This window comes from Indicator indicator, chromosome 13, assembly GCF_027791375.1.
Source record: "Indicator indicator isolate 239-I01 chromosome 13, UM_Iind_1.1, whole genome shotgun sequence".
NCBI classification, from domain to species: domain Eukaryota; kingdom Metazoa; phylum Chordata; class Aves; order Piciformes; family Indicatoridae; genus Indicator; species Indicator indicator.
Genome location: NC_072022.1, coordinates 25,214,564 through 25,230,186, shown reverse-complemented (window position 1 = coordinate 25,230,186; position 15,623 = coordinate 25,214,564). Strand labels below are relative to the sequence as shown.

Below are 15,623 nucleotides of genomic sequence, written 5' to 3'. Positions count from 1 at the left end.
GCTGTACAACCACACAAGTAGCTGCCAGCCTGCTTTAAAGATAACAAAGCAGCACGATCCTGTTAGCTGACTGTGTTTGTGTCTGATCTATCTAATCAGAACAGTTTTGTTGTGTCAGTCTGGTGCAAAGGATACACTGTCACAGAAAAGCACAACTCTGCAAACACAGGTGGGGATGCCTTTGAAATATAACTCTTAGTTGTGCCCTTTGTTTAAGGTAGTGCAGCAATGAAAATAGACCACAGGTTTTCAAGTATTTGCAGCTGTACTGTGAAAAATAGTATTGCTTGTTCTACACAGTATTAACTATTGCAACCAATGTTTTAAAGCATCAGCAATCTCTTAGATCTCCCAGAAAGGGAGAGCATTTAAACATTTAAAGGAAGAACCTTTAAATCTTGCTTCAAAACTGCCCTTTTTTTTTTTTTCCCTCAAATAGGAAATTCCAGGCAGCATTGTAATTCCATCTGGCATTACCTTAGGTCAGGGAGCAGAACTTCTGGTGTTTTAAATTACTTCCACAGAAGCATCTGAAGCTCAACATACACAAGCTAGGAAAGAATCCTCAGCCTTGCAGCCACTTAACACAAGCTGCTCCTTTTCTTTGCTTAGCTCTGAAAGAGCAAAATGAAACAAATCACAGGACAAAGATTACACAAGTAGCTGTTACTCCACTGCTGCTTCATCTCATCTCCCCAGGCCATACTTCAGGAACAGCTGCACAGTGAAAAAATGATAAACGAGATCTGAGGGCTGCTGACAATGTTCCTCACCCCTTCTTATGCTTTTCATTTAGATTTAGGCAGCACAAGTGGGTGTCATGCAACTGTTTAGTGTTGCTTGATGTTTTGACAACTCCCTAAATAGCCTGTCTTAGGGGTTTGCCAGTAAAAACAATGCTGATAGAGTAATACAAGAAGAAATCATCAGGAAATTAAACAATTTAGTAGGCATACTTCAGTCTGAACTGGATTTGTTCAGTGGAACTCAAGAGTAAATTCTAATTAATCACATGCAGAGCACACCATGAGCCTGACACAACTCACTATTAAAATGCTTATGTGTGCAATAGCAACTGCAAGCTCACTAAGACCACTTTTTCACAGGGAAAGCTAATCAAAATTTCTCTTGGTATTGCAACATAAACAAAACCACTTTATAGGATCTAGAGTACCTTGTGCTTCCATGCTTCAAGGAAGAACCTGCCACTTACACCAAATAAACACTTGTATTAAAGAAATAACCCCAGAAATCAAAACAAAAACCATAAAATAAACCATCATAAAAGTATAAACATGATGGATTTAATGGGATTCAGCCACTGTCAACATTGCCACGTCTCACAGCTTCCTTCAAGTTGTTTTAGCTTAGATGCTGGCAATGAAATTAATCTCCTCTTCCTATCTTAATATAAACCTTTACTTACTATACTTGACTTGTGGTTATAGAGAGGAACACTGCAAACAATTCACAATTTAGATAAATCGCATGAATATTTCTTTCAAAATTTACAACCCTGCTTGTTAACTAAAGAAGTTAATTCAACTTGTATTAAACATTGTGTCATTAGCTTCACAGAAATCAGCAGAGGGAGCCAGTACTTTTAATCATAAAAAGCTCATTTGTACCAGTATTTTATTTGTACCATATTTTATGTGCTCCTGCTCTGGCAGGGGGGTTGGATTCAAAGATCTCCAGAGGTCCCTTCCAACCCCTAACATCCTGTGCTATGATTTAACAGTGATGTAACCATCACATTTGTACTGGGTGAAGGGCTTGGTTCTTTTTCTGCTTGGATGCCACATTGCACAGCTCTGATTCCTAGCAGAAGGAGGAAAGCTGCCAATCAAACGATTCCCCATGCTGGTTTTTTAATCAGAATTTAAGGAAAAGGCTAGAGAACTAACCATGCTCTGTCAAACAGGGTACAAAGTCTTTATTCTCCAATAAGTTAAGTGGTGTTATAAATAGATGTTCTAGTCTTTTGTACGCTGTGTGGAGCATAAAGCTACGCTTCAGTTACTCCTCAGACTCTGATCCTTCTTCATCTTGGCTGATCTGGAAGTAGCGCAGCTCATAGGTCTCCTTGTCGGACGCGACGACACGGAGCCAGTCACGCAGGTTGTTCTTCTTCAGGTACTTCTTTGTGAGGTATTTCAGGTACCTTAAACACAGTAATTATACCTTAGAACCTTCTCACTTAACAATCCTCACTGCTGCCTGTGCTCCACCCAAGACACGGCTCTGGCAGGCCAACACAACCATTATATCCAGAAATAAAAAGTTATCACAGGTAGCAGAAAAATAAAAGTTGGTGTGTTTTTTTATTCTAGATGTTATTTCATGTTCTTTGACTATTGCCCTGGTTTTGCCTGGGATAGAGTTACATTTCTAACTAGCAGGTGGTACAGTGCTGTGGTTTGGATTGAGTGTGACAATAATGCTGGTGACACTGATGTTTCAGTTGTTGCTAAGTAGCACTTATCCTAAGGTAAGGAATTTTCAGTTTCCTATGCTCCACCAGCAAGGAGGTGCACAAGAAACTTTGAGGGGACACAGGCAGGACACCTGACCCAAACTAGCCAAAGGACTATTCCATACCATATGATGGCCAGTTGTGCCCAGTATATAAACTGGCTGGGAAGAGCAGATCGCTGCTCAGAGACTTGGTCAGCATATAGTGAGCAACTGCACTGCATCTTTCTTGTCTTTCCTTAGTTTTATCTCTGTTATCTTCCTTTTCATTATGAGTATTATTTTTCTTTTTATTATGGTATCTTCATTTCAATTACTCAACTATTCTTAACCCATGAGCTGCTGCACAGTGCTTTGTTGCTGGCTGGGGTTAACGACAACAATCATAGAATCATAGAGTGGTTTGGGTCACAGAATCAGTAAGGTTGGAAAAGACCTTAAGGATCATCAAAGTCCAACCTGTCACCCAAGACCTTCTGACCACTAAACCATGTCACCAAGTGCTACGTCCAATCCCCTCCTGAAGGCCTCCAGGGATGGTGACTCCACCACCTCCCTGGGCAGCACATTCCAATGTCTAACAACTCTCAAGTGAAGAACTTTCTCCTCCCCTCGAGCCTAAACCTCCCCTGGTGCAGCTTGAGACTGTGTCCTCTTAAAGATCATCTAGTACCAACCTCCCTGCCATGGGCAGGGACACTTTCCACTAGACCAGGTTGCTCAAGGCCTTCTCTAACCAATAGCATAAGACAGTGTCAGTAACTCAAAAGGCACTGAGAAGTAGCTCTAAAACTTGGTCTAACTGGTATATCTGTACCAACAAACAAATATGGAGACACAGGGGAGGAACTGTACCTCTAACCAGCACCTCACCTGCAGCAGACCCTGACACACTAAGCAGTTTAAGGCTTTGTCTGACTCATGGGGTTCTTTTGCAACAACATTTTAATACAACCAGTTAAGTAACAAAACAGCCTCTCCCCATGACACAAATTCAGAATGGCTTCTAAAAGCCTCTTTCCTTATTACAGGTCTAACAATCTATATAAAGCATCTATTACTACACCTACCTTAGAAGGAGTATTAATTTGCAAGCAAGCCTCAAGTTTTAAAAAGCAGTATCATAAATGTTTAAATTCCATCCTTCACTAATATTTACTAGAGCTATGAAGATTAGAGAGTGGACACCTTCTCTATACCTATCAGAGGTGCATCATGTTCAACACAGCACTGCTCAAAAATCCACTATCACAAATACAACAACATGAACCTTTGCCAACCTTTTAGAAAACTGCTTCTCAGATGTCACCGTGATCTTGTTCTTCAGACGTTCGATGTGAACGGTGTTGCCCAAGTTTCCAGTTTTTCCATTGACCTTAACCTTTTCCTTTAGGAACTGTTCCTGTTTCAACATTCAAGAAGTAGAACACTAGGGAAGGGCACCCTAGGTATGAACTAGGGAAGGGACCCTAGCCATAGAGCAATATTAAAAAAAAATCACGTTTTACTCGTGTCCCGACAGCAAGAATTTATAATGCAGAAAGATTTTACAGTGATTAAAAAGTTCAAACTTAAATGCAATTTAAAACAGTTCTATTCATAGACAGGTATGAACCACCAGGTCTAGAAACCTTCTAAAGCCAAGAAGTTTTCTAAAGTGCTGGTAGTTTAAAAAAGCTGTTGATTTCACTAATTTCCAATGTAACTTTTCAGCGGTAACTGTTATCCTTCTGCACCAAGGTTTCTATTACATTATATACTACAAGTACGAGCAAAACCATGACTTACAAAATTCCCAGAATCAAAGATTCCATCTTCAACAGGATGAGTCAAGTCAAGGCAGAACTTCCAGGTCGACTTTTTGGATTTTCTATCCTTTTGCTAAAACACCAAAAACCCCCAAATTAACAACAACCACCCACACCAGAAAACCTTTTCTGAGAGGGAAGCGGGGGGATGATATAGGGCAGAGAGGACCACCGCGGATATGTGTGGCCGGCCCATGCCGACCCCACCTGGAGAGCGGGGCTCACTGCAGCCGCTTCGCCCCGGCCCAGGCCTGGCTCCTGCCAGCCGCCACCCACTCGAGACCGTCTCGGGGCGAGAAAGCCGTCCACTCTCCCAGCCCCGACCTCACCGCGCCCTGACCACCCCACGGCCACCAGATATAGTCCCTCAGAGGGACTAAAGCAGCCCCGGCCCGGTGCCCTCCGCGCACTCACCGGAGCCATCCTGCCCGCCCAGCACACACGGAAAAGGAAGAAGGGTAGGCTAGGCCACGCTTTTATAGCCGGGCTGCGACGTGGTGACGCCACCACGCAGACGTGGGAGGCAGGTAAACGCCGCTGCGTGACCAAGGGCACGCTGGGAGACGCTTGCCCCTCCTGCCGCCATGTTTTCCCAGAGGCACAAATAAGCTACAGACGGCTTTAGCATGAACGAGTCACCTTTTATTTAGTTTTATTTATTTCTGTTGGACAGGAACGCAAGCGTTTCTCGTACAAATCATAGGCCGCGCCGCTCTGGCGGTGACGTGTTTCTCCTCCGGGAAGCTGAGGGTGCTGGCTAACAGCAGGGGGAACGAACTGCCTGGGCAACAGGCTGTCCTCACAGCAACCAAAAAGTCGGAGCTGGAGCTCACAGATCCATTCAGCGTCACCAAAGCATTAAACACTCTCCCACAGTCCCTGTAATCATAACCAGCACCCAGCTCCCCAAAGCACTGACATCTTTATTATTTCTGAGGCAAAATAACACATAATCCTCCCTTCCCCCCAATCATTGTGTGGTGTTGAAAATACAGCTTCCACAAGGACCATGGTTCCTGGTTCATATAATGGACAGGGTTTAGTTTTTGATATTATCAGTAAAAGGAGACATTTCCATCACTTTTCTTCACCCCCCCCACCCCCATTTTGAAAGCTGCACCGAATAACAATTATGCTTACAATATACAGCACATGACATAGGAGTTTTCTGCGATACAGCAACACACAGTTAACATTTTGTTTTCAGTTCACAAGTTACTCTCTGATGCCAAATACCATAGAGCCAGACCACAGATGCTGGAGAGACTTCTGACCATCTTGGCGTACCATGCTGAACGCTCCCCCCCACTCCCACAACCACAACTCCAGGATCTATGCCTTCAAAACATTCTTAGTGTATAAGCAAGATACTTAAAATATCCTTAAGAAGGTCTTTTTTTTTTTTCCCCTCTGAAGTTTAATTCTACTGTAACAAACTACATTCTAAATTACTCAAAAAAAAAAGGGGGGGTGTGAGGGGGAAGGGAAAAAAAAAAAAAAAAGTAGGGTTTATTGAATTTTGAATTCTGTGAGACTGACCTGCAGTAACCATAAGAGTTTGAGCTGTCAACGCATTTGACTTCTTTACAGATGATGTAAAATTACCTGTATTGTTAAACTACAATCTGTGCACCATTTTTGGGTACATCGTGGATTAGAAAAACCTGCAAGAGGCTTGAAAGCAGTTAGGTTAAAACAATGAAAGTCAGCTAGCTTCTTAAAAAAAACAGCCCTGAGAACACGGCTCAACTAGCAAGAGCCTAGTTGAAAAACCACCATTATAAGCAAAAATTATAGGAGGATCTATTGAAATCTTGTAAGTATTATTTGCCAACGCTTGAGGCAGGAAACACTGCAGTCTTTCCAATGCTCTGAAGTAGTAAGAGAAACTCAATGAATTTGAGCCATAATAACATGCATTGTTTGGAGTGGAAATACTTTTCTTCACCTCATTTTCACAGCCTTTACGCTAAGCAATCGCCATCAGCTATTAGAAGTTTATAGTTTTCAGGTTTTGACACAGTTTAAGTGTTAAGACAAGACTATAGAACAAGTACACTGGTTAAAATTTCATTTAAAGTAAAGCCATGTAAGGAGAATTTCCCCTAAGCGTTTGGTTAGGGATCTTAAAAATACACATCTACATGGACTATTGATCACAAAGTTTGTTGCAAACGATTCTGACAGTAAACTGAAACATCTTACTTTGAAAAGAAATGCCTCAAATACATGTTCTATTGTAGAAGCAACTTTTAACCTTACTGAAACTAGGAGATTATGCTTAAGACTCATGCTTTATGTATTACTATGGGAAACTTCATGCATGACGAGCCAATGCTCTGCACTTCCACAGCATTAGAAGTGCTTCACAAAAGACAGCTAAGTATAGAAGAACAAAACCTATAATGAAGTACTTAGTCATTTAAATCTTGCAGAACTGAAGGTTACAATAAAAGGACATGTTATGTCCCAATGAGGGCTCTTCCAGCAAACTGGAGGTCATAAAACCTCTATCTGTTAGATTGCTGTAGTACCTGAAAACTCCAGTCAGACCAGGACCCCACTTGCAGGAACAGGACAAAAAAACAGCCCTTGTCCCAGGCAGCTTACAGTCTAAGTAAATGCTTGGATTGTGGGCCAGAGGAATCAAATACCTGTCGTCCAACAAGGTTTTAGAGGACAGACAGGCACCTGAAAGTAGAGAAAAGCACTACTAGAAGGACAAATCCCAGTCTTGTAGTTTTCAAGCATATTAGAAGTATTCATAATGCACTGATAGCATTAGGACTTGCATTAGTTTGACATAGCAACCTATGACTTCCCATCTGACATCACACAGCTCAACTTGATGTCAAGATCATCATCAATGGTTTCACAGTCACCTCCCAAGCCACCAAAACCTGTCTTCCAGCTCTACCAGTTCAATGGAGAGGTGGAAAGGAGTATAGTGCAGGCTAGCTTGAACTATTCAGCATGCACTTTCAACACTGTTCTGAACACGTTTCAGTCTCTCTGCATCTACAGCCTTGCTTTGAAAAGCAGTTTTGCCATTTCAGTCAAGGTGCTATTTACAGAGTTCACCTGTGATGTGTATTGTGCTCAGCAAGAGCATGTGGCAGTATCCTACCCCTGCCAGGTGTCTCAGGTAACTGTGCTTTATTACCAGAGTATGTTTATTGCTGTCTTTACCTTCACTGTACTGCTCTCCCTGTCATGGGACGTCTGCGGAATATGCATGGTTTTGCCATCTTGATTAGACCTCCAAGATCTGCTAAGCCCTGCTGCAGTATGCAGAAGGGCAGTTTTGCCATGAGCCCTTTGGGAATTAGAGAGTACTTCCTACTAAGCTGCAAACATTTTAAGCAGTTAACAGCAGCCTGACTCTCGCTGCCAACAGAGTGTGAGTTGTGCGTGCTGTCCAGGGCAGCATGCCAGGTGTTTATGAGTTGTCCTCCATTAGCTAACAGCCACTGAAGCTTAAGGCAAGTTCATGAAACGATTTATCAACTGTGAATAGAGGTCTGAGCCACGGATTGAGGAAGCTTCCCACTCACGAAGAGTCACGAAGTCTCAGAATTCAAGCTGAATGCCTTAAACAGGAGCAGGCTGGTTATCCTTCCCTAACTATTGCTGTGAAGCCTTGTGTTTGCCTGTTAAGCTACTAAATAGAGGCATGCATGCGTGTTTCAGTGAGTCAGAACTCCCCTGCAGAGGGGCTTTTGGAACTATGTAGCAGTTTATTTACTTTTATAGTTAAGCCACGGGCGTTCGGTATTGGCTGTCAAGTCTACACGTTGAAGATATACAATAGTTTTATTGGTTTAAAAAGAATGGCATGCATCTAATTTAGGCTCAATGCTACAGTTTGTCCCACTTTGTGAAGAAAAAAAAAAAAACAAACAAACAAACCCATGTGGTTCCTGTGCTACAAAAGTATGGTCTGAACCTGAAGATTAAAACCTAAAGCTGGAAGCACTGCAACAGATTATTCCCATGGAGTTTGTCACCCTTTTATAGTTTAAGATAAATACAATAAAGGAAAGCAATTGAACTGCATTTTTCTATTTTATTTTTCAAGTCTGACAAAGGCCTCGAGTGAAAGTCTATAGCTTTAACATCCATTCTCACCTTTGTGTCCCCCTGACCTATCTATGTCTTACCTACCCAATATTCCAACAGCCTGCCTAAACCACAGGTAGGCTTTGACACCATTTTATCATTACAATAAGCCAACAAGTTGGCAAAGAAGAATACAGAGGTAATACAGTTAAGTTGCACATGGCCACTGGGGCTTGGTCAAGCCAGCTGGCGTTTTTGATCACTTGAGTTTCTTGGTCTAAAAGTTGTGATTGGCACCTACAGTTCTGCAAGAGTCCCAATCCACAAAATACTTAAGCTTTAAAAAACCAAACCAAACCAACCAACCAACAAACAAACAAAGAAACCCAAACAAAACAAAACAAAAAAAAGAAGCTACTTTTATTGTCAGTTCTACCTAAACATGTCAAGAAAAATACTATTTGTGCTCTAGGTCACTTTATAACCCTAGATATCTACCAGCTTATCTAAAAGCCCCTGAATACTGTATTTTGTCTGTTCATACAGACAAACACTGTTTTGCTCAAGCAAATAAAAATATATCCACTAGTAACACCTGATTGGTTTCTCAGATCCATAGCTGAAACCCACAGGAATGTTAAAATAGTTACAATTAAGGAATTAAAATCTCAGTGATTTTGAAAACTGCCAGTTAGCCTGCAACATTAATCCAGAATCCAGCACTGCTTTTTAACAATTCAAAAAAGAAATGAGGTTGCTTGTGAAGGCCAGAGCTTTGGTGACAATAAGAACCAAATTTATAGATCTGTGGTTTGTCCAGACCTGAGCAGCTGCCCGAGCCTGGTGATCCTCTTTACTTGCAAGGCTTTATGGCTACAGCACATTCTTCATTCATTGCACTTATGACAGATATCTGGAAGAGAAGGCAGACAGGTGAGCTCCAGCCCCATGCCAGAGGAAACACTCCTAGAAGTTATAGACCTTCACATTTTACTCTCTACCCCATCTCTCTTGGGAGGGAAAGAGGAAGGTCAAGTTGGCAAAATGCAGTCATTAGAATTCCCACAGTATCTACCCTTCCCATCAATTTGCTCTTCACCACATCACCTTGGCTGGCAGCCTGAGGTACATACAGCAAAGGAAGATGGAACAAGCTGCTGCAGTAGAGCCACATTAGCAACTGGTGTGGCCCAGTACAGACTGCAGTCTGCAGAGCTACCTGCAGACGGGTTTGCTAACACAGCAGATCAGACTGCTCAGGCTGCATCACAGAGCTCTACGCTTGATCCTTGTGAAGGAAGCCTGGAAGCTCCACTCCATGCTTTGCAGACAACACCGATAGGATTTATCTAGACATGGAGACATCCCTATCACCTTACTGTCAGCTGGGCTAAGTTTTAGTGCCATATTGATTGTTCCAGTACAGAAGTCTTTCTACATGTCAAAGGACCAATTCCCATATGCTTCTTACCCTCTCTTCATAGAGAGATGTAAATGGTCACTATCAGAATAAGACTCCTTCATTGTACAATCAAGCAGAATTAACCAAAACTCTTCTTGTCTGTGCTTGCGATTACCTGCACATCTTCATTGGCATTGAATTTTACTTCTATTTCTTTGCCAAGATCCCCTTCTGGCAACTTTAGATCCTCACGAACTTCACCACTTTCTGTCAGCAGGGAGAGATATCCATCCTGAATACCTATCAGCTGTGAAGAGAGGTTCACTTTTAGCAAGTTTAACATAAGGAGTCACTAGCAGGCAGTAGCTGAAGGTAAGCAGAAAGCAGTGAACTCTACCTGTCACATGAATTCTTTAGTACTGTGTTTGTAGCAGTTAAGAACAGTGGAAAGGGCTGAGAGTTGAGGCAATTGTAGCAAGAAGAAAAGCTACCAGAACCCTCATGATTAATTCCCACAAACCCATCCTTGTGATTTAGAAAAGGTACTCACTGCTTCCACTTCACTGGTTCAGCTTTTTACATCTTTGAACTAGAAACAGTAACTGGAATGGCGTTGACTGAACAGCATTGCTTTTATATAGTACACAGTGGTTGAACTGTACACTTCTATAGTTACATCTGTACAGTGAGATACTAGCATTAAAGGCTAATGAATAAATTAGCCACATCCACCAAGGTCTGGACCACTTTTATAATACTGTTGTCAGCCTAACTGAAAGCCTGAACTAACGGGAACAGTTACTTTGACAGAGCAGGGCAGGGAACTTGGAACACATAACATTAAACTCAAAATATAGCCCTAACAAGTCTGATAAACGGCAGGAACTTCAGAAGCAACAAGGACTCCAGAACACAAGACTATCAAAATAACATTAATCATCTCTTGGAAAGTCTGAGCCCTAAGACAGCGTAGTCACACTGAATTCAAACAGCATCAGCTGTCCTGAAGAGTTGCTGACCCTCTGAACTCAGGCTTTGTCAATCAACTGCAGCTTTCCAACTAAGGTGGATGGATCAGTTCCTGTCCAGGTGCAGTCCTAACACATTGGGAACTACACCCAAGAAAATAGGAAGATAGCAGATATGTTACAGCACAGAATCTGAAATGTGCTGCTTTTAAGAGATTTATAGCACTACAGAAGTCTCCATACATGCATTTCAGAGCACAGCTCATGAGCACCAACACTGCTTGAGAACTAAAGGCAGCTTCCACACAGAAAGCACTGCACCAAGTTAGAACTGGCAGCAGATGCAAGACTGTCTTGTGGCTTCATCTATCCTATGTAAGGTGAAATTATAAATGACATTATATGCTTAAATTCAAATTTACTTCAAGTGAGACCTCTATTATCCTTTAACTAGTAACAACTTGCAGCAGGGGTGTTTCTCTCCAGATTCTGTAGGATGTCGGCATCACAAAGAATAAACAAATGACCTTACAACATGAGCTAGAAAAAAATGTGGTTCTGAATGATGTCTTTTACCTGTCATTTCTAAAGACTGCTGCTGTATGATGAGGCTGTCAGTACAGTGAGGAGCTCATCATCAGTGAGCTCTGGTGGTTTTAACAACTCAGTAAACGCTGTGAGTTCAGCTATGTCATGTCCAGGCAGGCAAATTCCATTAATTCTGACAACTGCACTTCATTATTTGAAAGGCAAGTTTGGGATGAGGAGTTTACGTGTGGTATTTCAGCAGTATAAAGCCTCTTAACGTGTAGGAGGACACAGTGACTGTAACTCACCTGGTAGTCGTTCCTCTTGATATTTGGAACATCCATGTTATGAGTTGAAGGACAAATATCTTCATATTTTTTACCAGTGAAGATATCAATACCAACCAAGTGGACCTACAAGAGAAGAGAAAGAACATCAGTTACTGTTGATCCTAGAGAAGCAGGATGTCACTGCCATTGGTTTTGCTGCCTAGATCCTATGCTTGAGGTGTGAAAGCAGCCCAAGCACCAGAAGAAGGCCTCTCACATCCCTTCATAGCACGCTACTAGATGAGAACAAAGACCAGCCACTTCCACAGCCTTCTGTAGTTTTACAGCAGCAAGCGTGAGCATGCAGTGCTTAAAACGTTCACTTCAAGTCCTAATGGTTCTGAGAAACACAACAGTGTTGGTGACAACATGAAGGCTAAGGGGAAAAGAAGAGGTGGTCATGCACAGAGATGAAAGCAGCTCCCACCTCCCTTTAGGCAAGCAGCAGCTGTCCACTGCAGCTATCACTCAAATTACCAGCTCCTAGTCTGCTCTTGTCAGGTCTTTTCACTATCACAACTGTTTCAGTATTTAAAAAACTGGATCTGTCCAAGTAAAACAAGCCATAAGAAAAGGGAGGAGAGAAAGGGAAAAACTGGCAAGGGCTAGTTATAGCTCTGACAAACCCTAAATACTCTACCTACCTATGCATGTCATATAAGGCTGTAGAAACTTAAGAACTCTCCAAGTAGTCCATGCTTCATCACAGAACATTTTGGGTTGGAAGGGACCTTTAGAGGTCATCTAGTCCAGCAGTGAACAAGGACATCTTCAACTAGATCAGATTGCTCAGAGCCCCAAACAACCTGACCTGGGTTGGGTTCTAGGGACAGGACTTCTACCACCTCTCTGGTCAACCTGGGCCAGTGTTTCATCACCCACTGTAAAAAAAAGTCTTTCTTCTATCTAGTCTGAATCTCCCCTCTTGTAGTTTAAAACCATCACCCTTTTTAGCAGGGTACATTGCAACAGAACAAAGTGTCTCCCTATCTTTCTTACAGGCCCCCTTTAAGTACTGAAAGGCCTCCCTGAAGAGGTCTCCCTGAAGACTTCTCCAAACTGAATAACCCAAATTCTCAGCTTTTCCTCACAGGAGAGGTGCTCCAGCTTGTAACAGATCTGCTTCTAAACTCTAATATACCCACAAAGTGCTGTTGAATGAATGGAGTGCCCAGCCTTGCTCCAAGCTCTGAACAGCTGCATAAGCCAGCTGCTCAGGCAGCAGGCCTGCAGCTTCAGACAGCAGCCTAAGAATGTCTCTGCTGGGACACGGGAGGGGGAAGGTACTCCTCACTCAGAGCTGAAAAAGGGAAAAAAGCAGCAAGACAAGCCAGCAAAACAGGGCCAGAGCAGGCCCACAGAGGTACGGATTGTCTGCTGAGCCCTTCTGGATTACATAACAACACAGGCACTTCTAGTAAGCACTGAGCGCTGCGATAGTGAAAGTCTGGTAGCACAGGCAGGCACAGGAGTGCCCTGGTGGGTAGCAAGAGCACAATCCAACCACGCCCTAGTGATTTCATCAGCCCCCCTTCCAGAACTTACCCTGTCCCCACTACAGGTTTGTTATCAGTCAGTGTTTAACAACTTTTTAACAAGTTGGGGAAAAAAAAACAACAAAAAAAACCAACAAAAAACACCTCCCTGTCCCGAACACCTTCCTGCTTTACATTACTGGAAACCCTCGGAGCGGAGACACATGAGACTGCTGCGAGGGAAGCAGCGGCTGGGTACAGAACGCTGTGCCAGATGAAACGCTACACCCTTCCCTCCCGGCCAGCCACGCAGCAGGGATGCTGCTGGGAGGGCCGGGAGCCGCAGAAGCACCAACTGCGGAGCCGTGCAACAGATCGGGGCTTGCAGAGCCTGCCCGGGGCCGCTCACCTTGGCGTGGCCGTGCTTGCCCGTCTTCGAGGTGGACATCTCCACGATCTTGCAGGGGCGGCCCTTGAGCACCACGAAGCCGTTCTTCCGCAGCGCCGAGCACTGCATGGGGTACGTGAAGGAGGCGCCGGCATCGCCCGTGGTGAAGTCGAGTTCGTCGGCCATGGCGGTGGGGGGCTGGTGGCGGGGGCTGCACAGAAATGAGAGCGTCGGGCACGGCGAGAAGGGCCAGAGAAGGATGGCGGGGGACGACGACACCCAACCACCTCCCCACGATGAGGACAGCGCGATGGCGGCGCCCTGGGGCCGAGCCCACCTCGCTCCTACACACGTGCCCGGCGGCTGGGGCGCCGCCACGTGCCGGGGCCTCCCGCCCCTCCCCGGTATCGGCAGCACCCGGCCTCGCTTCCCCCCCCACCACTTCCCCGTCTCCTCAGCGCCACGGCCCCACCGCGCAGTAACCGCGGGCACCGTCCCCGAGCGCGGCCGCGGCCCCTTTTACCTGGCGAGGAGAGTCAGTGAGGCCGGGCTGGCCGGGGCCGGGCGGGGCGGGGGCACGGCGGAACTCGGCGCCGCGCACACGCGCCCGACCACTGCGGCGGCCGGCGGGAAGGGGCGGCGGGCGGCGGGGAGCGCGCGCAGCGCGCCCCGCCCGGCCCCGCCCCCCGGCTTCCGCCGCCCGCCGCGCTCATTGGCCCGCGCGCCCCCCGCCGGCCTCCGACGGGGCGGGGCCGGCCTCCGCGCCCCCTCCGCCCCTCCGCTTGACCACGTGCCGGGGGCGCTTCCCGCCTTCGCCTCTCAACCCTCCATGAGCTCATCCCGCCCCTCGACCGCGCTTACGGAGCGCAGCTGGGGTCAGAGAGCCCGCGCGCCAATCGCGCGGCGCAGGCGCCATTGCTACCGAGGCAAGGCCTGGTGCCGGCGCCATTGCTACCGAAGCGCAAGGCGCAGCGACGCCCTCGGCCGCCAGGCGGCGCCGCGAATATTTTCCCGAGCTCACCCTCGCCGCCATTTTGGGGCTGAGGCGTCTGTGGCGCTTCCCCCGCAGGGCGGTCAGGTGGCTTCCGGGCCACACCGCTTAGGTTTTAAATGAACTGGAGAAGAAATGGGTGTTTCCCATAAGACTTAACCTCATCCCCTCCTGGCAATCTTACCGTGGTTTTCCCAAGAAAGTTTGGCTGAGATGATCCTTCCAAGCTCACATTTGGTGATTCCTCATGAGGTGTGCTTAGCTGTCAGCACAGAGCTCGTTTGTCTGCTTAATGTTTCCTGTTTCAGAATAATCAGAAACGAGCGTTTGGCAGGTGCACAATGGTCAGGTCAAAAGGGCCTGAAGCTGCCAAGAAAGCAGGGTGGAAGCTTGTTTTCGTTAAAGGACATGAGGCACGGCTCTGTGCCCTGTGCCTTCCCAGCAACACTAATGACACAGCCCTCCTTAGCCTCTGGCATTCACCCCCTGCCCTGGTGTGTGGCAGTGAACGCAGCCACGAAGCCAGACAGATGCCGAGCAAAATGAGGCTAAATGGTTCTTTCTGTTAAAAGTCTCCATGTCACAAGCCACAGAGCTGTTCGACCAAATTCACCTGAAGTCTGTGGAGCTGCTGGTGGATGGGGCCTGGCCCTGCACTGTGCTGTCAGGATCACCTATAAACACCAGGCAAACAGAAAAATTCAGCAGGCTGTGTGGCAGCATTGTCAGACCTGGCCTCTGCCGTCAGCACCAGGGGCTGCAGTTTGCTCTCCTGTGGGGGTATTCGCCTCGAGACCCTGCGGTTTTCATCTGTCTTCTAACGGGGTTGCTACACACAGTCACATTTATCATCGCATTTAAAAATGAGGCACCACAAAATGCTTTATTGAATTTCTGCTGAGCTGTGTGAGCTGTTTGCCTGCAGCCCCAGCCTTGGTTACGTAGATCCTTCTCCAAACCGTACAGCATGTACCCAAAGAGATGATTTTGCCTTTCATGTACAGGAGACCTCTTTATAATGCCCCAGCAGGTTGAGGTGGTGCCTCTCTTCTCTTACTGGGGGTTTGGGTGGATGCAGCCTCACCCAGCCCTCTCTGCAGATGATATGCTTTAACCCTGGGGAACTGCCCACTTTCCCTCTGTGGCAGTTGATAAGCAGAGTCTGGAGCGTTCTGTTAAGTGTTTTCACATGTGCAATGT

The 15,623-nt window shown here is 45.6% G+C and overlaps 2 protein-coding genes across 2 annotated transcripts; both read right to left on the bottom strand.

Annotated features, from left to right (window-relative positions):
- Positions 1-1,329: 1,329 nt before the first annotated feature.
- Positions 1,330-4,713, bottom strand: RPL22L1 (ribosomal protein L22 like 1). The gene is made up of 4 exons (XM_054385995.1): positions 4,698-4,713; positions 4,264-4,356; positions 3,756-3,877; positions 1,330-2,164 (listed from the first exon to the last, which is right to left on the bottom strand). The coding sequence occupies exons 1-4, from the start codon at positions 4,704-4,706 to the stop codon at positions 2,020-2,022; spliced, it is 369 nt and encodes a 122-aa protein (XP_054241970.1). The 5' UTR covers positions 4,707-4,713; the 3' UTR covers positions 1,330-2,019.
- Positions 4,714-8,204: 3,491 nt separating this feature from the next.
- On the bottom strand, positions 8,205-13,618 carry EIF5A2 (eukaryotic translation initiation factor 5A2). The gene is made up of 4 exons (XM_054386020.1): positions 13,454-13,618; positions 11,549-11,653; positions 9,920-10,051; positions 8,205-9,255 (listed from the first exon to the last, which is right to left on the bottom strand). Exons 1-4 carry the CDS (start codon positions 13,616-13,618, stop codon positions 9,196-9,198), a joined length of 462 nt encoding a protein of 153 aa, XP_054241995.1. The 3' UTR covers positions 8,205-9,195.
- Between the last annotated feature and the right edge of the window lie 2,005 nt (positions 13,619-15,623).

Coding starts and splice junctions, on each gene's coding strand:
- EIF5A2 (XM_054386020.1), bottom strand. CDS start 13,618: ATGGCCGACGAACTCGACTTCACCACGGGCGATGCCGGCGCCTCCTTC. Junction 11,654..13,453: donor GCAAGCACGGCCACGCCAAG/GTGAGCGGCCCC, acceptor CTTCTCTTGTAG/GTCCACTTGGTTGGTATTGA. Junction 10,052..11,548: donor TCAAGAGGAACGACTACCAG/GTGAGTTACAGT, acceptor CTCTCTTCACAG/CTGATAGGTATTCAGGATGG.
- RPL22L1 (XM_054385995.1), bottom strand. Junction 3,878..4,263: donor TCTTTGATTCTGGGAATTTT/GTAAGTCATGGT, acceptor ATGTTGAAACAG/GAACAGTTCCTAAAGGAAAA. Junction 2,165..3,755: donor GAGAAGCAGTTTTCTAAAAG/GTTGGCAAAGGT, acceptor ACTGTGTTTAAG/GTACCTGAAATACCTCACAA.